Source organism: Nesoenas mayeri, assembly GCF_963082525.1.
Source record: "Nesoenas mayeri genome assembly, chromosome: 3".
NCBI lineage: Eukaryota > Metazoa > Chordata > Aves > Columbiformes > Columbidae > Nesoenas > Nesoenas mayeri.
The window spans coordinates 20,499,804-20,527,600 of NC_137544.1; the positions used below are offsets into that span (position 1 = coordinate 20,499,804).

At 36.8% G+C, this 27,797-nt stretch overlaps 1 protein-coding gene across 1 annotated transcript in view; it reads right to left on the bottom strand.

The window, feature by feature from the left end:
- SNTG2 (syntrophin gamma 2) overlaps positions 1–27,797 on the bottom strand; it is a gene marked incomplete at both ends in the record, with an annotated part of 249,420 nt that overhangs the window by 149,671 nt on the left and 71,952 nt on the right. The window contains one exon of the mRNA XM_080342144.1: positions 6,401–6,538. Coding sequence (XP_080198270.1) covers positions 6,401–6,538 — 138 coding nt within the window. The remainder of the gene's footprint in view (positions 1–6,400; positions 6,539–27,797) is intronic.

Consider the following 27,797-nt stretch of genomic DNA (forward strand, 5'->3'; position numbering starts at 1 on the left):
TGGCATAATATGATATTTTTATTGGTTCATATTATTATAACTGTTTCCACTAATGTAGATCAAAGTTTTGCAAGGGGGTTGTTTTGTTTTTGTTTTAGAGTGAAATGAAGTCACACATTTTATTTTCAAACCCTACCAAACTAAAGGAGAATTATACAAAAGACAGAACCACATTGTTCTCATAGATGCACCAATAAAAAGATGAGAGGCAAAAGCAATTCCAATTGAGAGTGACAATGTGAAATAATTTCAGTGAAACAGTTAAGGACTAGAAGTGGCTGCCCAGAGAGGTGCTAGCATCTCTGTCCTTGAAGATACTCCAAGCATGAATGGACAAAGCTCTCAGCAACTTGCCCAAGCTTGGAATTTATCCAGCTTTGAGCAGTGGCTTAAATTAGATGACCTTGAGAGGTCATTTTAAATCTAAATTATTCCATGATCTATTCTAGTAAAGATGGCTGTGACAAACCCCACCATACGTATTCTCCAGGCTTTGGTGATCATATTAAACATGTCTGAATAAAGCACATTTAGTCTTGGTATGATTTCACAATAATCCTCAGGAACTCCTCCATTGAGTTTTATGATGCTTAATTTGGGACAGGAGTTTTCTTTGGCAAGTGGGAGGAGAGAACCCAGGACTCAGAGTGTTCTCAGACTGATGATACAGATTCAGTCTATGCAGATCATCTACAGATATGGATTCCCAGAGTTACTAACAACGTACACAAAACCCAGTGGCAAAATAAGATCATACTTCTTTCTTTTCCCATTAAAAATAAGCTGATTCCTTTTAAGTAAAAAGGCATCATATAACAATGAATTACAGCTAAATCCTGCCAGAACACAGCTGTTCTTTATCTGAGTAATTTCACTTGCATTCACTTTGCACAACATTTCACACATTGGCTGGAGTGAAGACAAAGATGAACAGTAGAGATTGCACCCAACACCACCCCACACGCCGTAACTGGAAACACTTTTGCTTCCATTGCAGTCAGATATTTGTCCCTAACTGGTGAAGATTTTAAACTGCTACACCAGCTCCCACAATATATACAGTACTGATTTACCAAGCCAGACAGTCTATCATAGCTCTGTGTATAATAGATTAATTGCAATTTTAATAAAGGGCACATGTTTGTACATATGCCTCATCTACTATGTAGTAAAAACACTATTGTGCTGCCTTTCTTTTCTGTCCTGTTGGTATGACGAATGCTTACCCTCAGCTGGAGTCTTCCCAGATCTCAGGGAGATTATTTTTCAGGTATATCTGTGGTGCCCTTTTCCATTCTTCTGTTCTGTTACATTTATTAGCCTTTTTACTTCAGCTACTTACTGTTTTTATCATTAACAATAAAGTGGTTTTTTTTTTGTCATGATGATAAATACTAGCATTTATTATTTATTTTGTGATACAAACTTTTAACTGTTCTGGAAGTGACAGCAACACAAGCTTATGATCTTTCTTAATAAAGATCCTAAGGAATTACTTGATAGCTATCTTCTAAATATCTAGGTCAGTTTTCCAGAGAATGGAAAACAAATAGAAAATGATTAAATAATGTATTTTCTCCATACAAGTGATGTTAGTTTCAAAAGGAAGAGTCTTTCTTTAAGCACCCACTTGAAGTTTCCAAAAAGATAGAAAGCATTAATTATTAGCTTTTTTGAAACTAATTTTGGACTAAAATACCACACCAGCAATGTTAGAGCAGGCACTGAGTAAACAGTAAAGTTGGTAGTTATCTAGATATTTATTCCTTGGGTTAAAAATATATAACTTTTAGACTTTAAAGCAGACTGTTACCAAGAGGTTTGCTAAAATAACATTCTTCTTTGTCCTTGTCAGCATCTGAATTACAAAGAAAAAGTCACAGCAGTCTCATCACGGATTTAAACAGTACTTTCAGCCATGGTTTCTGGGTTTTTTTTGAATCAACAAAACAACTAATCTTGCTATTTTTCTTCCCTATTTACCTACCATACTTCATTCTGATAAAGTCCAGCTAAGACACAGCTTGTGAAGCTAGAGAACTGGGTATCCAGGATCAAAAGATTTTTTGTTATTCTAATTTTATTAGGCTTACAGAAACCTGAGGAGTCTTCTTCCAACCAAGATGCCAGGAGCCTACATGAGAAACATATTTGCTCAACCACTGACCAAATTCAGTTCTGTGAGAACTGATTTTGATAAAAGGTCAGATGCAATTCCTTTCTTTTTCTTACTTTGCAAGTGGAATTAGCAGGAAAAAAAATACACAAATATAATACAAAAAGAAAAAAGAAAAAACTTGCTTATGAAAATTGCAGAGGCATAAAATTGTGCGCTGACACCAGGAGAAGTATGATAGCAATATACAGCAGAAAAACAAAGACTATTAAGGCTGTAAGACACTGTATGTAAGAAACTCATTTTAGCATGCGGAATGACAAAACGTTAAAGCAAAATCATCCCTTAATGAAGCATGAGGCATAAAAATGAATACCTCCCATTTTCTTCTTTAACTGAAAAAAAATCCCTCCCTGGCTTTAATATAATTAATTCCCTTCTGTGAGTATTGTTAAACTTGAAATCTGTGGAAAAAAAAACCAAAAACAAACAACTAAACTTGTGTTAAAAATACTTAGTGAAAAATGTCTATTTATTTTCAATACACCATTTCCATCAATACCTTCATGCTTGGTTCTATGAGCACACACTGATTCTGATGCACCCATATATTCCCTCATTTCCTATGAATCTCAATCTGAACACCCCAAACATAATACTGTGTCATGAAACCTTGCTTAGAATGCTCATATTTACCAAGTCTGAAGTTCTGAAATGCATCTTGGAAGAAAGAACCTATGTTTAATCAAATAAATATAAAATAAATAAGTATTATATATAGTTATGCATAAAATATTTTTATAAATGTAATAAAACACTGGAAAGTATTGTTTCCCACTTTGGTTCCACTTCCAGACAGTTTTTTACAGATATTTAAAAGCCATCTTGTCTACTGTGGAAAAATCTGAAAACCAAGGAAAAGAAACAGTTGCCTTTGTATTAATTATTTTATACTCATTGAATTTTACAAACCATGATCTTCCTTCTCATTACATCCAAGTCTAAGACAGCAAGAACTAACAAAATGGGCTGAACTGACAATAAATTACAGAAAGCCAGCTCCACAATTTCTCATCAAAGGTGAAGCTTTCTAAGTGGCAAAAAGGAGCACCTAAATAAATGGTAGATGGCAAAATATGAAACAAGAATAGATCTAGACCATGGTAGTAAATGGTAGTTTATATTAAGAGCCTTTCATCCTTGGGAATAATCTCTATTGCTGAAAGTGCAAGCCACACCAGTAGCACTAGAGATCACTGATGTCTCTGCTGGTCCCCACTGTAGCATTCAGAATGGACAGGACCGGCAGAGCTAATTCATTATGCACAGCTGCAAATCCTCGGGATCATCTGAGCTGGCAGCAGAAGGGAGGCAGGGAGTGAATGCACCCCATTACTGCTGCCCCACAAAACTGGCTGGAGAACAAAGTATTACCAAAAAGTAGACATAGAACTTGCTTTTTCAATATTTTTCCATTCACATATCCCACCTAAGAAGAAAAGTTACTTGAGAAACAAAAAAAATTTTTTTCCCCTTCTATGTGTTTGATGTGACTACAGAAAGAAGGCAAACAACTTATTTCTATTTCTGTTGCAAATGAACTAGTTTGATGAATGGCCATGTCTGAAGTAAAGATTAACTATTATTACTTGAGAAAGAAAAAGTACAAAAAGAAGGAGAATAAATCAGTAAGACAACATGACTGTTTATGACTACTATAGAATTGACTTTCAGGTTACAATTTTCTATTAGTATTTTGAATCATATAGCAGAGGGATGAAAATTATTTTCTTGAACCACTTGAAAAGTAAAGCATTTATCTCTTTGGAATTTATTCTGTGTAACTGTAGATATAAAACTTCAGAATTATCAAAAATGGTGCTAGAGAACTACCAGTTATTTCAGCCCGGTTTCAAATTCTGGTGTTGAGCTCCTTTATACTAGCAATTTATACACTGTAAAAAAGACAGTGTTCATATTACACTTGATTGGCCTTTATATGAAATGCTAGTGTTCTGAAATTTTTATTTACTTCAAAGTATAATATCGAAAAAGCAAATATTGCCATAAAGCCACGGTTTAGTCCATTTTTCTCACTAGATTTTGACAACAGAAGCCCACAACAATTGAAGATAATACTTTCATACAAGGACATCTTGGGGAGATCTTGCAAGGGACAAAGGAAAACAACAGATCAGAGAATTGAAATTGAGGTTTCAGCGTTTTCACTGAGAAAATTTAAGTAAAATAAGGAAATAACTTTAGCCATGTTTTCCAGGAAAGAGTCAGCTTGGCAGGACTATCCACACTACCTATCAACAGTATGAGGTGGGAGAAATCCCTCCTGAAAGGATTTCATACCTAGAGCCACATAATATTTTGCAACTCAAACCTAAATTAACATCTGAATTATACTTGAAATTTCCTTACTTTTACACATTAGCACCACTGCTATAACCTGGAAAAACTGCCTCCATTTGACATAGACCCAAGAGTCACTCCCCTCCACGCAGACCCACTGTGTAATCGTTACTGTTCACGAAATATAGCCAAGGAATTTCAGCTCAATTATCACGCAGTAACTTCATATCCCAGTTCTGCCTCCTCTTCAGGGACTCTCCAGAATTTCTTTCAAAATCCAGCTGCTCATGTATTATCAGAGCTTGTCTTTCTGTCCTGTCTTGCACAAGGAAATATTATTTAGGGTACCCGTGAAATACAGGAGTAAAATGCATCAAAATCAAGCCAAAGCATGGTATTAAAAAGTAGAGGCAGACCTGGTGGCTTGTTTGGGCTGGTTATTTTGATTATTTTTCTATGAAAGCTTATACACAAAGCTTTTAAATACTGTTGAGTCTAGAGCAATCATGTATAATTATATGCATAGACAACATATAGTGCAGTCGTATCATATTTTACTGACTTTTGCAACCAGAATTTGCATGCAACTTATTAGCACTACTAGCCATGCCTGCAGTTAAAGGCTGCAGTTTTTCATGCTTCTCAGTGAAGTAAACAGTATATGCTATCGGATTACTTTTGTCTGACACTTTTATTTATTTCAGCAAATCAACCAGCAATGGACATGCCTTTAAATTCACTGAGTGGCCTCCCATTAGTTGCCAAATGATGTAAACTTTGGGAACATTTTTAAGAGCAAGTCGTGTTACACAGAGTTTCACGGACAAGTTTTGAAATCAATACTTTTCCAACTACTAAAAGCTATTTCAAATTATTTTTGTGTGATATTAAACAATTCATATAAATATTTACTATAGCAGGAATGAAACATGTTTTTGTGCTATATAGGCAGACTCTCCCTGAAATACAGGTATATATATGGATACCTACTATATATGGTTTTGACTCCTAATTCTTAGCTGAGTATCACAAAGTCACTTGCTGTTTCATAGTGTCAGATTTTATGTATACATGGCATGTGCAATATGGCACACAAACAGAAAGGCTCCCCTTGGCCCTTTCTGGGGAGGCTGCCATGAATTGTTCACTGTAACAAACACCAGCACAGTTCACAAAACTGATGTTACTTAGTAAAAATTGGGATACCTACACTTAGTTTTAAGAGGAATATTGTTTGTTTATATGAGGAAATAAAATACCCTGTTAGGGGATGCCCATAACCTAGACATCACTGCTGTACTGCTTATGCAAAATGTCACCAGTTTTTCTAGTGACATTATTAAATGGTGATACAGAAGATTCCTCTATAGCTTAAGGGCACCACATGTTTTGAAAAAGCAGCATAACTGAATTTTGTGGAATAAAAAGCAACACATACATGCTGGCACTGATGAAGCCCATCTGTGCCGGAAAGAGAATTAAAGTGAAATAAGTGCCTGTCAAGTGTTCTCTCAGGCAGATCCATGCCCTTGAACAGACTTTCTGTCAATACATGATACACAAATGAAGAAGTCTGGTGCATTAGTTTACTCTTAAAATACTTTCGATGAGAAATACTTGGGTTTTTTGTTTTTCCTTCATTTAATGGCCTAACAATATTTGGTGGAAGAATGCTGTAATCTCAGTATTTATGGACATTTTCTCTCCTGTTAAGGTTACATATGTCAGAATAAAACACATATAGCACGGGTCAAAAAAAGTTTTCATATCCAAGAATGTAAGTATGCACAAAAACCCAACAACTGATCATTACCTGTATTTCTATTACCCAATAAAATCTCTTGCACTCCAATACCATAAACTGATCTCTGCAGAAGACATTAAAGTGCACAGTCAAAAGCACAGAGATATAGAAGCACTTACATTTGCACTGTGATCACTTCCACTAACACAGACGACATCTTGTTTTTGAATTGTTAATACCTCTTTCGTAAGCTTCAGTCGGATGTCATAAGCATTTTCTGATACTTCATCATACAACAATGCAATACCAGTTTTAGTCTGTGAAAGCAAGGCACAGAAATAAAAATTTAAGAAAATGAACCTTAATAATGATGAATATCAACCTCTATCCCATTCAATACATGAAATGCATGTAAATGAGCATTGTTTACAGAAAGTGGAAAACCAGTCAGCTTTTCAGTCTTCAATTAGATTAGACACAAAAAAGCCTCTTCTATACTTTAAAATATGGGCTAAAGGGTCTTTGAAGTAGATGATAACATGTGAAAAAAATTCTCCAATGTACTGTTCCACAAAGGAGTATTGCCATTGAATGATGCCCTGTTTGTTTTTAATTGTGCAACTTATTATGAAACTGTATTAGAAGCAAATAGGTATGTATAAGTGTACGTGATTCTGTGGTTTTCCAGTTTCAGTAAGAAGAAGGGAAGTGCAATGTTGCTCCTGACCTGGAGGTGGTCCTTTCACTGTGTCACAAAAAGACCTGTATCCTATATAAACACTGCCTTTAAGACATAGAGTTTTATTACAGTACAAAAGTATGTTTTCATATTATAAAACACACAAACACAGGTGTTACAGAATTTGTAATTGTTTCCGTCAAGATAGACATACATTTCTGAAGTTAAATGTCCAGTGATGGCTGGACTAGTAACTAGTAAACTCCATAGGATAGTCAAGTATTTGGTATAAACAAGGTTTTCTCCATTAGTAGTAGAAAGTAAATTCTATTTTAATTTTTGGTTTGTTTACTTACATGCAAATTTCCAACTAATATTCAGTCAGATATCTCCTTAAACAAAAACTGTGGAATTAGGACCGCTTATATCTATTTGTTAAAAATGCAATTTCAGAGCTTTACAGTAGTTGCATAGAAGAGAAAATGCAAAACACCTGTTCTGTAATGGATGATCATATTCAAAAGAAATATTTGTTTATTAAATTACAATGTATATAACAGCATCATCACAACACTGCACTTGCCTCCATGCAAGTGAAGAATAATCAAGCATAAATTAGGGTTTAGCTGCAGCATTTGTTTTTAAAAGGCAATTCAAAAATCAAGTTGTTCATCTGTGTTACATTAAATAGTAGACTGTGTAAAATACAGATTAATGGAATTAAAGAAGAAAGCTGTTGTGCACTGAATAAGTGCTTGAGGGTTTTTAAAATAAAATAAACATGGAACATTTTCTTCATAATAATACTTTCATTTCTATAAAACTGGAGAGAAAGGTCTGTGGTAATTGCCTTTAAAGGCAGGATCAGTTTAAGCTTAAGGCACTTAGATTTAGACATGGTGCAGCTCTACGCAGTAACTGAATGTCAAAGGCTCCCTTATAGCAGAAACTGAAAATGAAGCCTAAAGAGCAATTCAGTTTACCCTGAAGTGTATATGCAGCAGTTGCTCAGCTGAATTACTCATGTGGTTCTCCTGTCCCTGGGCTCCAAGCCACTGTTCCCATGTAGGCCACTGCTGCTACTTAAGACACTTTGAGATATCTAAGACCTTCACATGTGTTAGGCTGGCACAGGATTTTAGGACAGCCAGGTCTTCCTCTAGCTGGGGATGAGACCAAATTTCTATTACTACAATGGGATACAGATAATGGGCCATAGCAGCAGACATCCCCGTGTGGGTATCTTCAGTTTGAAATGGATCTTGCAGGTTTACATTGTAGAAATACACATCCAGAACAGCCGTTTAGATACTGCCAAGCCAGTGATGAGCAATAAACACCTGTGAAGCATGATTTACCTCATCTCTTTTACACATCCATTTAAAAGGGAACATATTGCACCACTGTTCTCTAATTTGGCTTTAAAATAAATAAATAACAACTCAGACACAAGCATCTAATTCTGGACATATAAATCTTGTCTTTAATGTTTGCTGGGACTGCCTAAAGGAAACAAATTTCACTGAGGGTGTGAAGCCTAAATCACTCTCACTTGTTTGGAAATCAACATTTCTTCATTTTCCCAAAGTTTTGAAATGTTTTAAATTTCCAGCATGTGCGGATGTCTTACCAATACGTTTTTGTGAATGACAACATATGAAATCCAAGCCAACATCATCTGCTTAAAAGTCATGCTGCATAACAGCAAGTATTTGCAAGCAGTAGAAGAACTGGCTTGAAAAACCCATGTACCCACATTTTGCTGCTGTTGGAGAGGTTGTGCATCACCACCCCACCTGGACGGACAACCCCGGTACTTGTGCTGACGTACCAGAGCTCTACAGAAACACCAGGAGAACCCAGCTCTAGAGAGCTCTTTGTGCAGCCTAAACCCAGAAGATTTCTCTGGCTAATAATCATTGCATATGTTTAGAAGTGATACAATGAAATAACCTGAACTTTCATTTGTAACAGATGATCAGGTAACGAATGAAATGATATAGCTTAGCATTTTCCATCAGACTACTTAAACTGAAAGTCTCACTGAAGCTCATCTATACCTATTAAAATCCAGTCCCTACCTCACACTCCATCTAGCTCCTGATGTGATCCAAGATGACGTGCAGCAATACCTTATTTGCTTTCAGAATCTATAAGATTAATCTAAATTTCTCTCAGCCTTTCAAGTCGGCTTTTTTTTTTTTTTTAGGCCATTATAAATGGCCTTGAATCAGAGTTCAGCACATTCCTTTGTTCTCTCTTTGTGTTAAAGGGATGGCATACATAACTCTGGAGGGCAAATCCCAGTCCAGACAAAGTGCTTCTTCAAACAAGGATCTTTTAATGAGAACTTAGTCTTTGCATGTACACAGATACCCAGCATTTTAGCTATGCTACATTCATCTTGATTTCTCCTTGAAAAACTGTCTATACAGTAGCTGTTCTAATAACTGGTATCAGAAAGTGGCTGGTATCAGTGGTGACTTAAAAGTGGAAATAACTTCCCAAAATAACATAGTAATGTTAAAGATCATATACCAAATGTACATGTGTTTTGTAATTAAAAAAAACGTGGAAAGTACATAAGGAGTTGAATCTCAATAGGATTTAAGTGCTCACAGTGACAAGTAGGGGAATATAAACAAACTCACTAGGGCAAGTGAGGAAATGAAATGTTGATTTTCATATTTCTAGACCCTGGCCTCAGGAAGAGGGGGGGTGTTTGCATGTGCACATCCACATACGTGGGGGAAGGAAGAGAAAAGAAGACCAGTACCACAAGCATCACAGTAGCCATGAATTTTAAGAAAGCTTAGTCATTGCTCTGTTTTTAAAGAAAAAACACTGAAACTTACTTTATCAAGCAACTCAAAAGCTGTCAATACCACAGAGAAGAAAACATCACTCTCTAGAGGGAGCTAGAATTGCAGATTAATCCTTTTATCAGTTTTATTGTTGACTACTTATGTAGGTCCCTAGTCAGTGTATTTGCTTTAAAGTACTCCCTGTTCAGCATAATGTTTTTGGGACCCTACTCAAAACACGACAACTCTTATCAATGCATGTTATCTGCAGCCTAAAGCTCACAGCTGCAACTTGTGTTTCAAAGTAGGCATCTCTAAGCCAAACTTCAGTCTTCCTGGCATAAAATACTCTTCTTCACTGCTGTAAGTTTTATTTTGAAAAAGTTTGCAAAAAAATGAGGCAGATTTTGAAAGCGGTATCAAGGTACCAGGTTTCCCATAGAAACTCTTCACTTGTTTACTTCCATTTATTCCTCAAATGCATTAGAGTAATATTTGTCAGGTTTTTCATGCTAGTAACTGTTTGAAGAGAGGCAGAAAATGTTCAAGACTCTTACACAGACAAGTAGAAAATTCAGCGGACATTCATAATAATATATTTGTATGCATTCAGAGCAGATGTCAGAGTACACGCAGTGCAGTAGTACTTTCATTTAAACTGAAATTCTTGGTAACTCCAAAAGTCTCTCTTATTCCCTCTATTTTAGCAACTGTGATCACTACTGTTGCCAACTAAATGGAGTACTAGTGTCTTAGACCCTTAAAAAATGGATCATCTGCAGCTTCCCCTAATTTAGATAAAAACTCCACTGCACTGAGTTACATTGGTCCTCCAACAGAAATTACCATTTGCTGATCATCATCCTTAATAAATATATCCATAGCTTCAATGACATGGCAGTACAATTTTTAGCTGCTAAAATGCATTTCTAAATGACCATTCTTAGTTTTAAAATAATATTCTTTAAGCACTATTTCTGATTTTTTTTTCCCAACCAAAATTCTATGTTATATTTCCAGACAAATATTTTATCGGCAATGCTTACACCTCAGATATCTAGTGACAAAATTCTCTAATCCAATTTCACCATTTTTTCATGAAAACAGCTCTGTTGAAATTCTCTGTCTGTGGTATATGAATGGATGGATGGATGGAACACTTGCTAAAGCCATTAGAATTGGAGTCACTGATTTTTATCCTACATCACTTCAGGTTAGGCAGGAAGAACTTCAGGTGGCCCCACACAGCCAGAGCCTTGACCACTAACTGAAAGCAGGCTCTCACATAACTGTTTTGATATGTTTTCTATAACAGATTTCCTCCTGTGATTAAAAGACAGAGACATTTTCTCAGAGAAGCACAGAATTAAAATTTAAATACCCTTGACTAACATTAAAAAAATATATATTTAAAAAATGGGATGAAGCATAACAAAAAAAAAAATGAAAGTGCAAGGTGCTACACCCTAGGAAGAACAGTCACTTGCATGGAAAAATAAAAGCTTTTCTTCACCATTTATTAAGGAAAGGAAACAAGCAGGTAGTGAGGATTGACAGCCAAATATTGGCATCAATATCTTGTTGTCACAATAAAAGTAAACAGGTATTTTGACGGTTCTCCTTCAGATTCTTTCCTACTGATGTGCTTTTTCTCACTCTCACAAGACAGTGCCCGAAAGGAAACATGGTTCTGCAGCTGCGTAGTACAGAAGGTTACTTAAATACTCATGAATGTGAGGGAGGAATAATGTCATGTCCATGAAGTAATCCATCACCAGTGTTGCATTTAATACATCCCACTATATTGTTTCCTTTTATACAGTATTCTATCAGTGTTGATCCATATCTACACTGCATAGAAGAGGTAATAAACTGAAAAGCATTCTGAGATATACAAAAACATTAAGTGATCTGAGATCTGGAAAATAGGGCCTATAAGTAATTTTGCATTAATTTAGGTTGTTTACTTTGAAGACAGGATACAAGAGGATATAATAACAGTTTTAAGTACTTCAAAATCTATTGCAAAGACGCATGGAACAATCTGATAAGAAAATAATTCAGAAATCTCCTTCTAACATACTCCAGCTACAAGGGAAATGAAGTCCTTGAACAGATTGCTGGGACAGATTATAGACATCCATCGCTAAGGGATTCTGAGAGAAAACTGAACAAACATCTGCCCAAATGGTACAGGTACTAATCCTCTAACAGCGCAAAATCCCAGAAAAGACAATTTCTTTCAGATCTATGTTTCTATGTTTTCTATGTCTGATGCCAATATTCAGAATTATGTGACTTGTTGTATATGATTGAACTTCTGCATCCAGGAGAAAGCCTGACTGGCTTTATGACACCTGCACTGAACAACTTGCAACTGCCAACTATTAAGACCTGAAGACATTTATCATTTAGGGGTATTAACAACGGATGAAGTGGCATTTACAATAAAATTAGTTAATAATCATAATTTTGATGTCACTTAATCTGAAGGAGGATTGTACTCTAAAAAGAACTGTACCTTTGTCTTTCATGATGAGAAGATAATTCCAAGCTTAATGGGCCTTTAGTGAGAAAATAAATACAGGCTTTTCAATGGACCAACATGGGACAAATGGATAAGGACAGAAGATAGTGGTGAGAGCAGTAACACAGCTGTAGAAAGCAGAAAGTTAATGATTCCATTAGCATCATAAGCACAAAAAAAAAACCAAAAAAAACACCATTCAGCAAAACTAAAAGCAAATACAAGACAGATTAACTGTACCTTTCTGAAATCAGTTATACAGAGCTCACTTGCAGAGCATGTTTTTCCTGTAAATACATATGGAGTTGCCCTTTTTCTCAGCTTTAGCATACTATAGCTTTCATGCCTACTGACACTGTTTCACAACTGCTGAGACAAAAATCCTTAACTTTAATACTCTTTTATTTAAGAAATTCTGATTATAATGATAAGTAAGCCCTTAAACCGACTATTTGGATAGGTCACGTTTCCTCAGTACTAGAAAGAAGAATGATTTGTGAAAACCACCTGTAAAAATGCTGCAGAGGACAAAACGGTATGGATTTGTCCCATATCTCAGAGTGGTTGAAGACTCCTATAGATCAGGAGACAAAACATTATTTTACCGTCACAGGTAGGAAGGGACCTTGGCAGGTTTGAAGCCCAACCTCAAAGCAAGGCAATCATGCAATCAGTCCAGGCTGAAAGCCTCTAAGGATGAAGGCTGCTCAACCTTGCTGGGCAACCTGCTCCACTGTTTGACTGTCCTTGTGAGAAAAAGAACCTTTCCTTGTATCCAATTTCAAGTTTTGCTGATTGTCTCCCGCCTGCCCATACACCATGTCGAAGAGCCCAGCTCTGTTTTCTTGATATCCTCCCAGCTGCCATGGACAAGCTGCCTTTAGGTCCTACTGAAGCCTTCTCCTGGCAGAACAGGTGCAGCTTCATCACAGGGCAAGTGTTCCCAGCCCAAATTGGCATGGTGGCTCTGCAACTAACTTGCTCCAGGTTATCAGTGGGGTTTTTTGTATTTGGGGGAACCAAAACTGTATGCAGTATTCTAGATGCAGTCTAGTGAGCATTGAGTAGAGAGGGATAATGTCTTCCTTTCATTTCCTGGTTGTGTTCCTCCTAATACAGCCCAGGATGCTGCTGACTTCTCTGCTGCCAGGGTTCACTGCTGGCACAGGTACAACTCATTGCACATCAGGACCCCTAGGGCCTCTGCAGAAAAGCTGCTCTTCAGATAGGCAGGGCCCAGCCTGTACCACTGCCAGGGGCTCTCAGCATTCGACTTCATGGTTTTGTTAGTTTAGTTCATTCATTCTTGAATTCCCTGGCAGTCCCTTTCTTAGCCTGCCTGAGTCTCTGTCAATGGTGAACTGACCACACCCTCCAATATGGTGCTATCAGCAAACTGGATAACCAAGCCCTCTGTGACCTCCTCCAGGCCACTGATAAAGATGTTAAAGAGGACAGGTCACAGGACAGATCCCTGAAGAACACCACTTGCCACAGGAGTTCAGGTAGAGGACTACTCATTAACCACTACCCTCAGCCTGAATATCCAAGCAATTGTCCACCCACCCATCCAGACTGAGGCTATAGCAATCGAGTAGCAAACGGGTATATTTATTTTCTTATGTCAAAAAAAAAAAAAATAAACTCAATAATAATAATGTTAATAGTAAAACCGACAAATTTTGTTTGTTTGTTTTGAGACATGAATGCATATAGAACATGATAATCTAATGTCAGATGATGATCTAGAAATTATTTGGATGAGATCAGTGCTTTGGGTGCTTTCTGCTCTAAGTACTACTGCCCACCATCACCAGTATCACGTCCATCCAATTTCGACACGCAAAAGGATGCAGCGCTACCATTACATCCATTAGTCCTGCAGTCCTGCTTAATCCATCTCAGAGCCCAAGGGCCAGGACTATGACGGACACATCCACAGTCATGGCAGAGGCCACAATCCTGTGTCACCCTTTGACATGCCCACCACCAGTTCTTTCCGTCTTCCTTCCCCATAAGGAGAAGAAGCGCAGCAGGGACTGCAGCATCAACACCTCACTGCACCCCTGCAGCTGATGAAACCTGCAGCTGCCTCGGGGCTCCAGCCCTTCAGCTTTCGTCTGTGTCTGAACAGAAATATTTTAAAGTAGCTTGAAGGGAAATACTTCAAATTAAAGTAAAACCGAGTTAAGCCTGAATTTCATTCTAGTTGGAAAGCAACTGCCAACACTAATTTTTAACAGTGGATTATTTTCAATATCATAAAATCAACAAAAAAACTCCCACCCTTTTAACCTAGAATATTATGCAAACAAACCAACTTAATAGCTGCATAACTTTAAAGATGTATTTGGGACATACGCATCTTCTTTCAGCTCATATTTAAAATAAGCAAACACTAAAGCCAAACTAACCAAAAATTAAGAAAAAAAACCCCACAATTGCTTTGTAGCCTCAGTGAGTAAGTAGCTAGTGAGGATACTTATCATTGTTTTACTATATTTTTAATATGCTTGAGCATTCCAAGACTGACATTAGATTGTACATTTTTATTAAAGCTCTAACCAGATTTCATAGTTTCATAATGTTCACAATTGCTGTTCTCAATTAGTGAAGATCACAAATTTCTGACAATTCATTTTAAAGAGGTGATTCATGTTCACAACAAAGGCATTCATTAATGACAACATTATAGATTAACATTTTGCTACAAACAGTTGTAAATGATACCTTAGCATCACAAGGTTTTAGAAGATTTTAACTGCAGCATGACAATACAACTAAAGATTTTCCTAAATTTTTAAGTGGCATATAGAGATCTACAAGCAACAATATTAACTCAATGTAACAGAAGTTTGAAAAGATGCTCTCAAAATACAAAATTTTAAAGTTTATTTTGTTGCTTACATCATAGTCTGTCCACTAAAAACTCAGTTAAAAGTAGCTTTATGAGTAGATTGTTGGGATTTCTGTTAATGGCATTAGCCTTGCAAGAAAAGTGATTAACAGCTGACTCTCAATCTGTATGATCTTAATCATTAGAAAGTAAGCAGTAGCAGTAATGTCTTGTTTAATTACTACAAGCTCAGTGTGTCATGAGCTAATGAGATATGATTGATTATTGTCATCTTCATACACCCCTAAAAACATCAGACACAAATATTTGAATTCTGTAACACATGTCTGGAAAAAGAACTTTCAGAATGTCACATTGAATAAAAATTGCCTGCTTAAAAATTCTAATCCATGCTAAATAATAGTTCCACACAGTTGAATATGTTAGAATACAGATTCTATCCCAGAAAACAGCCAGGGTGCCCACTGTTAGAAAAATTGCCTAGTTTTATTTTGATTTAGATAATATCTTTAACTCAATTGCTTGCTTATTACTACATCTCATTTTTCAGGCAACTGGACAGTAGCACAGAATTAAATAGCCTAAGAATGTAAAGATGCTTCTACACGTACAGCAGGTTAAACAAGAAAATATAAATTTCACACTTCAAACTAAACCACTTAGCAATCAGCAAAAAAAAGACCACAAGAACATTCTCTTTGGAGACTATTTAAGAAACAGCTAAGAGATTATCAAAAATTCAATGTGATGTGAAATGTCATACAAAAAATGTCATATGAAAATAGATGAAACAGTTTATTTTACACCTACATTTCAAAACCAAAATGTCCTGTAACAAGAGTGCATTCTGACAAACACCTGCACTTACATTTTGTTCTTAAGGGAAGTTCCTTAGGAATAATGCCAACAGAAAAAATCCAAAAGTGATATGTACATATACAATTTGTACGCAGTTGATTAGTATGTAACGAACTTCACAAACGATGGAATTCTTCAAACGGATACACAAGATTTCAGTGAATTAGTTCCTGAGTGTGCTGGGACATCTTCACAGTTCTTATTGAATTTATTAAAACATTGTATCAGTTAGTTACACACAAAGCACACAAAGGCAGGCTAGTCTCGACTGAATCTCCAGCAACAAGAAAGCCTTTAAACAAGCATCTATTATATTAAGCCACCACTAAATGAAAGTCACTTTCATAATCTCTCAGAATCAAGCCTGAACTAAAAATTAGTATTGAGAATCAATGATAAATACTTAGATGTTCACAAAATGCAGATGCTAGAAAAATACCTGCAAATATCAGAGATGGAAAATAAAGATCAACTCCAACTACAAAAAAAAAGTACTAAAGCTTACTGCTGGAGACGAAAACTAAAAAATGAATAACCAGATTCAAGATGATAAACAGATATCCTTCAGAAACTGGAAGTTTAAAAAAAAAAAGAAGAAAACAAAACCACAAAACAAAACAGAAAAGAAACAGGAAATCACTAAAGGTAACTAAAGGTTTTCTAGAATACCCAATAATCAGGGAAAAATTGCAGGTAACACAAGTACTGAAATTTATATGTTTTTTCTGAATTAGACTTCACCAGGTGAAGATTTCTCAAGATGAATGTTTTATTCAAAGTCTTTCTCAAGTTCAAGAATTTGCTGATTGACAGCCAGTGCAGGCAACCGCCTTTGATACACAGGCAATTTGGCTTATGCCTATGGCAGAACATATACACATTTAGATATATGTACAAAAACACAACAATAAAACTGTCAGAAAACAAAAAACAGCTAATGCTAAGTAAAAAAGCATTAGATGGTAAGCTGTTAGATGGAAGAGTTGGGCATTTGAAGGGTTTTGACAACAAAGCAATATTTCAGAGTGATAAAGTTGCAACATAACTTGCTTTTTATCCATAACCATCCCTCCAGTGTCTCTCACTATGGTTACTCAAAGGGCACTGGGCTGGCACAATATTTAGTTGACACCACGTGGAAAACCCTCGCTGCCACAGGCTGTGGACAAAGACAATCTGTATAATCTCCTGCAGACGGATGCAAAGATCACTGCATTTGCTCTGACTGGACTTAGCAGAAGCACAGAGCGCCAGGCAGTGACTCTGCTCGGCCTGCAAAGCAAGACAGACAGCGAGAAGAAAGCAGACCAGAGGGACAGGGACACCAGCTTTACTGAACACATGTGGAAACAGCAGTGAGTACGGAAAACAGAGCTCCTGCGCAAGTAAAGCAGGAATCAGTGCTGAAGAGGGAGGAGCATGACACAGAAGTCAGCCAGCCAAGTGGCTCCAGAATTTTTAACTCAAGGATTTCAAGAAATCTGAAGTTAACCTTGCTGTCAGAGAAAGGCATTCACAAGGCAGTTTGAGGGACAGGGGAGCAAACTCCTATTATTGAGAAATGGCAAGGAGAAAAGGAAGGAGCCAAGGGGATTTAAGTTCAAAACATGGAAGCAAAGAAATAAATCAGAGTCAGAAACATTAAAAAAATCATAGTTGGATAGAGAGAAGGCAGAAATTTTAACTGTTCCTTTCCTGATAGCATTAGCAGCATCATGAAGTCATATCAGTACTGTAGCACAACTACTGCCAGATTATCCTAATGATATTTCACAGCAGAAGTGCCAAAGGGGATAACGCTCATGTGTGCACAAGTATTTGGTGATGGGATAGCAGGAATACCAAATCCTGTGTCGTGCATATTTGAAGCATATTTATGAAAGGCCTGTGTTGGAAAAAAGGCATGTGATCTTGAGCGCTATCAGCAGTGTCACATTTTCATGCAAATATACAAGTCAAATTTGCAGAGCAAGAGACAAGATTGCTTGTACTTTGTGAAGGAGAGCAGGAGAGAAGAGGTATGGGTGTGGAATAATGGGAACGGTCTTCGGCATAACAGCATTGTTAGAGAAGAGGAAGACTTAAGAACAGAAAAACAGGAAGAAAAACAGGAAGAGGAATTAGCAGTAATAACAGGGGAATATATAAAAACAAAAGGAATATTGAGGAAAAAATGAAAAAAGGCAGTTTTTAAAAAATCACATGCTTAAGAGTAGCTGCCCATTGACAAACACATCTATCTTTTGCAGTAATAAGCACCACAGGTTACTAGATCATAAAAGAATTTGACATATTAACTATACTCTGAGTTGGTATTAAAAATCTGTGTGAAAAATTGAAACAATTTACAAAAGCTGTACTTAGCAAAACTGCTATCCAAAGCAATTGAATGTGCAGTTAAATAACAAGCCCATAAAACACAGCTGCTGGTAAACAGGATCCTGCCCGAGGTTTCCCACTGCTTCTCCCCCTGCCCAAAGCACACTGGGATGAGCATTAATGCAATATGTGCCATCGCATTCTGCTTCTTCCTCTTGACACATGCTAGCACACAGATGAACAAGCCATCATAAGGATCACTGTTACAGCTGATCATTGATAATTTAACCCAACTCACCCCCGCCACACTTAAGCTATTTACATACGTGTGGTTTATATCCCTTTTACATATTGTCATACTTTTTTTTTACCACTATTCTGCACAGCAGAAAAACAACATACTTCTCTATACACATGTGAAGAGGTGAAACAGTGAGAATATTATTGTTTCACCCTTTCTGTAAATATCTGTTTCTGTTCCAACTTACTGGTTTCAGACATAACTATTCCTACAACTGAAAACCTACTGTGATTTTTTTGCAGCGCCTTTGCACATAAGGCATCACATAGAAGATTTTCTGGTTTGCATATACGGATTTTTTGATTAGAAGGGGCAGTACATGGCACCTCCCCTGTTCCTGCTTAGGTTTTCTTCATTTCATAAATGTCAAAGGCTTACTTCAGTCTTTGTTACCTTCCTCTGATTTCTGTGCCACAGGGATACACATTTTCTGTATTCAGATGATTTGCACTGATATTAATGGGCCATTAAAAATTCTGGGAGTAATCTTAAATAATCTCTCTCATTTCCTTGTACCTGAAACCAAGCTATTATTTTCCTCCTATAAAAGAGAAACAGCATTCTAACACAAATGCTGCAAAAAAAAAAAAATCCAAGGGATTTAATTTTAGTCCCAATGAAGCTGAAGTCAATTGAAAATTCTCAGTCAAGTCAGGCTTTCATTGTAAAAATAATTAGTTTAGATTTTGTCACAAATGTTGACAACTTTTCAAGTTGTAACATTCATAGCTGGATTATTACCATAACTATAAAAATTCATGCAGAAGGGCATCTTTCAGGATTCTGCAAAGTTTTTAGATGAAAACCATTTGAAGCCCTTTGTCAACTGATACCAAGACTCCACAAACTACACTGGCTTTCATACCTCATTAACAATTCCTTCAAATTTCTGAACAAGTAAAGAGTACGTTATCTAATTATAAAATGCAACTTCATCATTTAGAAATGAAAATGATCTTAAAAAAAAAAAAATCTAAGTTACATCATTTTAAATTTGACTATTTTCAAGACAATCTCAGAATACCAAGGGCCTAATTAAATACTAAATACTTCAGGCTAGAACAATCAAAATATTTGCTAAAAAAGAATGAAGAAACAATCACACAAAAAGTAGCTTTAGTAATTGTGTAAAAGCAGGTGGAAACTGAACACAAAAATGAAAACTATAACAGCACAGGAACCTTTTAAAAAGTTATAGTTGAGATATAGAACAGATTTCTGTGAAGGTGTTCAAAGCAAAGTCAAGAAACAGGAAAACAACAACAACAAACCAAACAAAAAAACCCCCACACTAAGCATACTGAGTAATCTACTTGTGCTGTGGAGCCCAGAAGACAACACAGCACTCCAGATGCCACCTCACTACACAGCACTGAGCGGACAGGAAAGATCACCTCCCCCAGCCCACTGGCAATGCTTTGTCTAACAAAGCTCCAAATGTTGTTGGACTTCTTAGCTACAAGGCTGCATTGCTGGCTTGTGTTCAATGTTGTGTCCATCAGGCGCAGGTCCTTTTCTGTAAAGTTGCTTTCCAGCCAGTGAGCCTCCAGCCTCTACTGCCATCTGGAGTTATTCCTTCCTGGGTGCAGGACCTTGCATTTCCTTTTCTTGACCTTTACATAAGACCACTACTCCAGCCAGTGCAGGTCCCACTGGATGGTAGCACAGCTGTCCAGTGTTATCAGCTACTACTCTCAGTTTCGTACCATCTGCAAACTTTTCTCTGCCCCATCGTCCAAGTCATGAATGAAGATAGTAAAGAGTACTGGACCCATTATTGATTCCCTCAGTACACCTCCAGTGACCAGTCTCAAGTTGGACTTCACACCATTGATCACAACTCTTTGAGCCTGGCTGTTCAGCCCATTTTCAGTCCCTCTTTCCATTTAGCTAGTCCATCCTTCACCAGTTTGTCCATGTGGATATGATGGGAGACAGTGGCAAAAGCCTTGCTATAGTAAAGATAAACAAAACCCACTCTTAATCCCCCATCAGCCAAGCCAATGACCTCATTATAGAAGGCTATGAGGTTGGTCAGGTGGAATCTCTACCTCATAAATCAATGCTGAGTACTCCAAATCACCTTCTTGTCCATCATCTGTTTGGAAATGGAGTCCAGGCAAATTTGCTCTATCACCTTTCCAAGGATTTTGTCAAGGATCTGAGGATTAAAGTTTCTTTGCCTCTTGAAGACAGGCTTTCCTCCAGCCTGCAAGAGCCTTTCCCAGTTGCTGTGACCTTTCAAAAATTAAAAAGAGAAACCATGCAATAACATCATCCAGCTTCCCCAGCACTTATGAATACATCCCATAAAGTCCCATGCACTCGTGTATGTCCCATTTGTTTAAGTGTTCCATAACCTGATCCTCCTCCACCAAGGGAAAGTCTTCCTTGTTCCAGATTTTCCCATTGGTATTGGGTACTTGGATTTCCAAAAGCATTTAAGACCATTGAAGGTGTAAAAGGCACTGAGTACCATGGCCTTTTCCATGTCTTACATAAGACTCTTCATCCCATTCAGCAGCATCCTTTTGTTGCTGATGTATCTGTACAATCCTTTCTTGTTACCCTTCATGCCCCCATCAGATTCAATTTCAGGTGGGCTTTGGCTTTCAAAACCCAATACATATATGACCATACAGTGTCTCTGCATTCCTCCTAGATCATCTGTCCATGCACTCACCTCTTGTATGCTTCCTTATCGTATTCAAGATCAGTGATAAGTTCATTGTTCAGCCACACAGGCCTCCTGCTACCTTTGCTTGCCAAGATGGACTAATTCTTGAGCTTGGAGAAGGTGATCCTTGAAAGTCAATGAGAGGTCTCTCCTGGACCCCTCTCCTCTCCAGGACTGTGTGCATCCCACGAGAATTCTTTCAAGCTGATCCCTGAACAGGACAAAGTCTGTTTGCCAGAACCCTGAAGTTAGGATCCTGCTCTTTGCCTTTTTCTCCACTCTGAGAATCTTGAACTGCCATCATCTTGTGGTTAAGTAAGAGAAAATAAAGTGGCTGAGATCATCACTGGATATCATCATTGGATATTGAGATGCTACAAGTGTCTATTAAAAATATCTTAAAAATTCTCCTCTGGAAACAGGCAGTTGATGAAGAATTGACAGGAGCTCTTGCATTTGGAGGAACTATGATCAGGTTTTGGAAACTCTGGTTTGAGAAATTAGAACAGCTTATTTACTGTTAGGCAGCAGCTTTAAAACAGCTGACAGATAAAATTGTAGGTTCCCGGGGTACAAGGAGGCACTAAATTAGTATTTGAAGTGTCAGTGGTATCTACTTGATGAACTATTTGCCCATCTGACAGACATTTATTTACATTATTTTTAAAAGGGTTTTCAGCCATAATTGAGTATTTCATTAAAGGTAGAAACTGTGATAAAAGTTAGAAATTATTAAAAAGATCCAGGAACAGTTCCCTAAGTATATGTCTTATAAAATGCAGTTCTTAGTTAAATTAGACTATTGAATTGCAGTTGTAAAATTAATTTTTCATTTTCCATTACATGCATTCAACATATCATAGGACTGTAACAGTTAATGGTTTGTGAACAGCTTTAGTGCCTTTTACAGTCAAAAGCAATATAAACAAATCTTTCAACATTATGGAGGCAGAAAAGCAGTTATTAATCCTCCTGCTAAGTGGATTTACTGCTTGTACACTGTACGCAGTAACTGGAACTTTAAATATGGACCAAAAGCCTTCATTCTGTCTATACAGAGGTACTAACATAGCCCAAATTCATCACATCAAATTGTAGGTACTTTGCTGAAATCCCGAATAAGATATATTTATTCTAAACTCCTAGAGATTTCAGTGAACAAAGACAGCAGTCTGCAAAGGACTCTGATTAACCATCCTCTTAAGGTGCCGGCTCACTCAGATAAAGACAGACCCCAGTAACCAAACAGAGAAATGCTGTAGTAGAAATTTTGGGTAAACACTTGCCAAACATTAAAGAGCTGAACTTCAGGGAAGCTCTTTTTTTTTTTTTTTCTTTTTTTTTTTTTCTTCTTTTTTTAGTGAGCCCATTAAAAAATAGAACGTCAGAAAACATCATTTGAAAAGATATAGTTGTGAGGAAAACAAAGCTGGCATCATGATATAATAGGCAAAGGCCAGCTTCATTACCAAACAAGTGGGAACAGGTAAGACCATGACAGGCACTGAACAAAGAGAAAAGTGGTTTTACACAACACAGTATGAAAAGGCAAAACCAGTAAAGAAAAGAAAAGGGAAGAAGAAAACAATGGAGTCTCACAGCCTGTTCATAATTCACAGGCATCCTTAGCTCAACCAGAAATACCACTTTGTGTCCCCTTCACACAGCATCTATCTAAGATGGATCTGTCATAGATGAACATTCCTAATTGTCAAGATCAGGTCAAGAGGATAACAAATGGGTTTCACTTTCTTCAGACATGTTTAAGTCACTCTTACTGCATAGGGAAATCTTCTCAGGGTAGAAGATGAGCTGTAAACCCTGTTATAACTCCAGTTAAACCAATACAACTATGCTAGTCACACCAGCAGTGCATTTTCTCCAAGCAATGGTTCATAAAAATATCCCTGCAAAACTTTTGCTGGAGGCAGTGACAAGCAAGTAAAAGCTTGAAGAATCAGTACTGTCTCAACTATGACATCCACATCATTACCAGCATCATAAACATACAGTCCTAACACATACAGAAATGAAATTTTTAAAATTATGAAAATTAGTAAGTGGACCATAAATCTTCAGTAAGGTACGCACACAAATAAGTAGCCACTGGCTACCATAAATGTAGCTTGCATTTTCAGCTGAAAAGCCTTACCTATATTTAAGTGCAAGAGTCCATGCAGTTTCTCAAAAACTAGTTTCTAATTAAAACATAAAACATTGTATAATTCTAATTTTGATACTAAATTTGCTTATACTACTTCCCAAATTAATGATATCTAAAGACGGAAAAGTGATGGAGTCAGATGCCATGAGCTGTCCTAAAGAAACATGAGCATTCTCCAAAAGACCAAGGGGCAATGGGTGCAAACTGGAACACAGGAAGTTCCACTTAAATATGAGAAGACATTGGAACAGGCTGCCCAGGAAGGTTGTGGAGTCTCCATCCCTGGAGATACTCAAAACCCACCTGGACACATTCCTGTGTAACCTCATCTGGGTGTTCCTGCTCCAATGAGGGGACTGGACTAGATGATCTTTTGAGGTCCCTTTTAATCCCTAACATTCTGTGATTCTGTGTGTTTCTGCGTGAAGTCTAATTATGTGTTAATCAAAATTTTCAGCAAGTTTCTACCTTGACAGTCTCCAATAATATATTATCTACTGCTTTTCCTAACGTATCTCTACCAAAGTCTTTTTTTCCTTTAAAAGAAGGCATCTGCATAGTTACCTACACCTACTCCAGTGTAAGTTGTCTCTGTGTATTTTTGTTGTTGTTGTTGTTGTGGTTGGTTTTCTTTGGTTGTTTTTTGTTTGTGGCTTTGTTGTTGTTGTTGGTTGGTTGGTTGTTTTTCAATTATCACAAAATACCAGTGCCCTTAGTGAACTGAGCAGGTTTCCTTTCTTTGGAAGACTTCTTTCCACAGTCTGTAAAAGCAAAGCTGTTTAAGAAAGAATACAGTTATTTGTATTTTAATCTGTCAATATTTCTGACTCAGTCCCCTCCATGTTAAATTAGAGAATTCATATTTCAGAAGAACAAAGTGTACATGTTTTTTATTTTGGACATTATTTCAGGGAATCGTGTCTTGTTTACACCTGAAAATCATCCCAAATTATTATGTAGGCAGAACTAAAATTATGAGCATTCTTCTGAATATTTAAGTTTCTCATGCTTGAATTGAGAAATAAGTCTTCCTATTATGGTTATGTTATTCATATAATTGGCAACAAATTCCAGAACAGGAATGGCAAATTAGAATATAGCAGAATACTCCTATTTTATTTTTTTCCCCACTGTAATACTGAACTTCAGACACCACTCCCTCTGCAATTCTCACACTGCCTCAAGATGGAAATTTTCTTATGAGTTTTGTTTGTTTGTTCCAGGGAAAACAATATATTTTTGTGTGCTTGTTTGATACCTTTCTATAGCCTTGTTTTCATACATCTTGAGATAGGAAGTAGTTTGGTAAGAAAAAAAAATAAAACAACAGGAAAAAGAGACAGAGAAAAGACAGAACATCATCCCTATAGAAAGAATCACACAGCCTGCAAACAGGGGATCACATCCAGCCTACAATCACTTCTTCAAAGACAAAGACCTGAGAGAGTTGTTGGGTTTTTTTTTTTTGGAAGATACTGTTGACACAGTCTAAGAAAAAGTAACCCTCCCTAAATTGGCAAATCCACCCCTGCAACACAGCCATGGGGAAGTACATATCATATCTGCTTGGAATCATCTTGCTAAAGATGTTTGTGTGAGGGGAAAAAATAAGATTGGAATAAGCAACATAGACATGAATTATGTTCTCTCAGACAACATGATTTTGAATGTGAATTTCTTTAGTGCCAAAACACTTCCTACATCCGAGACTGCAAATAATACAGATTTAGAATAATGAAAAATATTCTGTGCTCTGCAGCCTGTTCTCAGATATTAAAAAGGTCGTGGGAGACCTGCAGTAGGATTTGGCCCTTCATATTTCTATTATTTTCACGTTTTCTGATCTAGGCCAACACTGCTTTCCAAAGGGAGACGTGAGGAATAACATTTGATTAAATGGGCAGACAGGCTGCTTAGCTTAATTACTTCTCAGATGCATTATTATGCATGACACCAAATTCCTACCTGGTAGCATGGCCAACAGCAACTGAGAAATGTGTAATAGTAGCATCTGCAAGCACACAGCCAAAATTCAAGAAAAGGAAGCTAACAGCTCTCTGCAGCTTTCATTACTCACCTATTCCATTGCTTTCTGTCTGGAACCACTTTGCTAGTTAAACTACAGTAGTGTCTACAGCAGAAAGCCATAGCACTATACAACTGATTATGAATATTACTCTACAAGAATTACCTCTCGTTTCTACAATAACATTTAAATAATCATTATTTAATATTAATTTTTCTAATCTATATTTATCATTATACATACAGTGAACACTTCCTTTCCTCATTATTTTCAATAGTTGGAAGTTTCTATATATAGCAAAAAATTCAGCAACCCTATTTTTTCTAAAATGCTCCAGGTCACCAACAGCGAATTTACTTGAAATATTTAAAATTAATTTAAAAATTAATTATTACTAAATTATTTTATTACTAAAAGGCACTACACATTACTCAGTTCTTAAAACATCAGTATCCTGTATCAAAATATGGTGGAATGGCCAAATTATTTACTGGGGAAAAAAAGAAACAAGTTGTGAGTCATTCTTGTACACAATACAAATAGGACATTGGTGTATTTAATTTCTCTTCTGAATGTTCCAGCGCTGCAACACTTAAAACAAAAATAAACAAACAAAAAATTGCACCACCATCATTATGTAAACGTCATCAAAACTGCCTTGCGTCAGTGACTGCCACCTATCTAGGTAAGAGAAATATACCTTTCAATACCTCCTCTGTGCCTTTAGAATCATCAACTATTGATAACATAGATTTCATGAGCCCTATAACAATGGTTAAAGGACCAAGGGAGACTAAGATGCTGTAACTTCTACATGAAACAAGGAATAAGTAGCACGGACAGAAATGTAAAAAATGCAAGTAAAATTAAGGGTAGTTTCTAACTTTGCAGCATACCTCACATTTTGGTTTTCAGTTTGAGCAATGTGCAGAGAGTTTGAATTACACTCCAATATGCAATTTCCACATTTAGTCCCGTTATCTGCCAACACCTCCAAAATGACTTTTACACTGCATTTAGGTAGCCAATAAGCCAGCTAGTAGCGCCAAGCAAAAATTTAATTGTTCACACACTGCAAAGCAGGGAACACAGGATAGACTCTGCACATACATTCGCAAACTGAAACATGGTTTTAGAATGGGGAGAAGAAAGCCACCTCATGTCTCAGACGTGCTCCACCCCTACACTCACTTCCACACAGTGTAAAGCACATCAGTGCAACTGATTCCCCTGTGCCAGCGCTTCATTCCTGAAACAAAACTTCAGAGGTCTTCATCGGGTACTGAACCAAAGCTCAGATCTGATGTGCAAACGCAATATGAAAACACAGCATATATGCTGCCTGAATAGCTGAATTTTGCAAAGCACTCTCGTGGGTTTATTTCAGTAGTTTAATTATAACATAACGATAGCTTACTGGGGTGGGTCAGACCGGAGGTCAGATTGAGAGTGTGTTGACAAATGTATTTTAAATAATTTTAGGGGATTAATTTAAAAACAAAGTGAGCATTATAAATTTTATATAACACTAACGTTAGTAAGGTCAGGTTTTACAGTCAAGTAGAAATCTTTCCATATTCACAGACAGGTAAATTTATAAAATCACAGTAATTAATTCGGTTCTTATGGGGATACATAATGGCTAAAATGCAGAGCTGTCACTGCCCTAAAAAATACAACAATTTGAGTGTATATAAATTGAATAGGAAGATAAGGCAACCTGTCAAATATAGGTGATCTAATAAAATAGGTGACCTGTCAATGACTCAAAACTCACTCAAGACTTGACTCAGCAAACCACTGTAGTATGTACTCAGGATTTAACAAAAACATTCTATGATTCTACTCTATGATTTTTAATTTGATTAAAACAATGCAAATGAGAGTTTTTTCTGCAACACCTCTCCCAGCTCAATCTCTGTCAGTTGCTTGTTAGACACCCAGAAATGAACAGACCTTGTTGCTTTGCTTAAACAGTTAGGAGCAAACTGTGCTTACGGAAAAACACACCTTATACTAGAGAACATACCCTCTGAAAATACATGAGCAAATTAATTGACAGCAAACTACCTCAGGGCATTCAGAGTTCCTGTTCTGTAATTTTGCAGTCCACTTGATGGAATGTTCATAAAACAAAGCCTAACAGAGAGAAAAATAGCTGAATAGGAGAGTGGAAGAATGCTGAAAGGAGCAGCAATGACAAAATGCAAATAGGTGGCAGATCATCAACCTAACAAAGGCAGATGTGAGAGGTCAAGAAACTAGGAAAATGAAAAAAGACCAACTTAATGAAGAAAGTAAGATTAAAGTCTATCTTGTCAGAGTAGATATTACAGCTTTTTAAAAAGTCTAAAAAAATGGGAA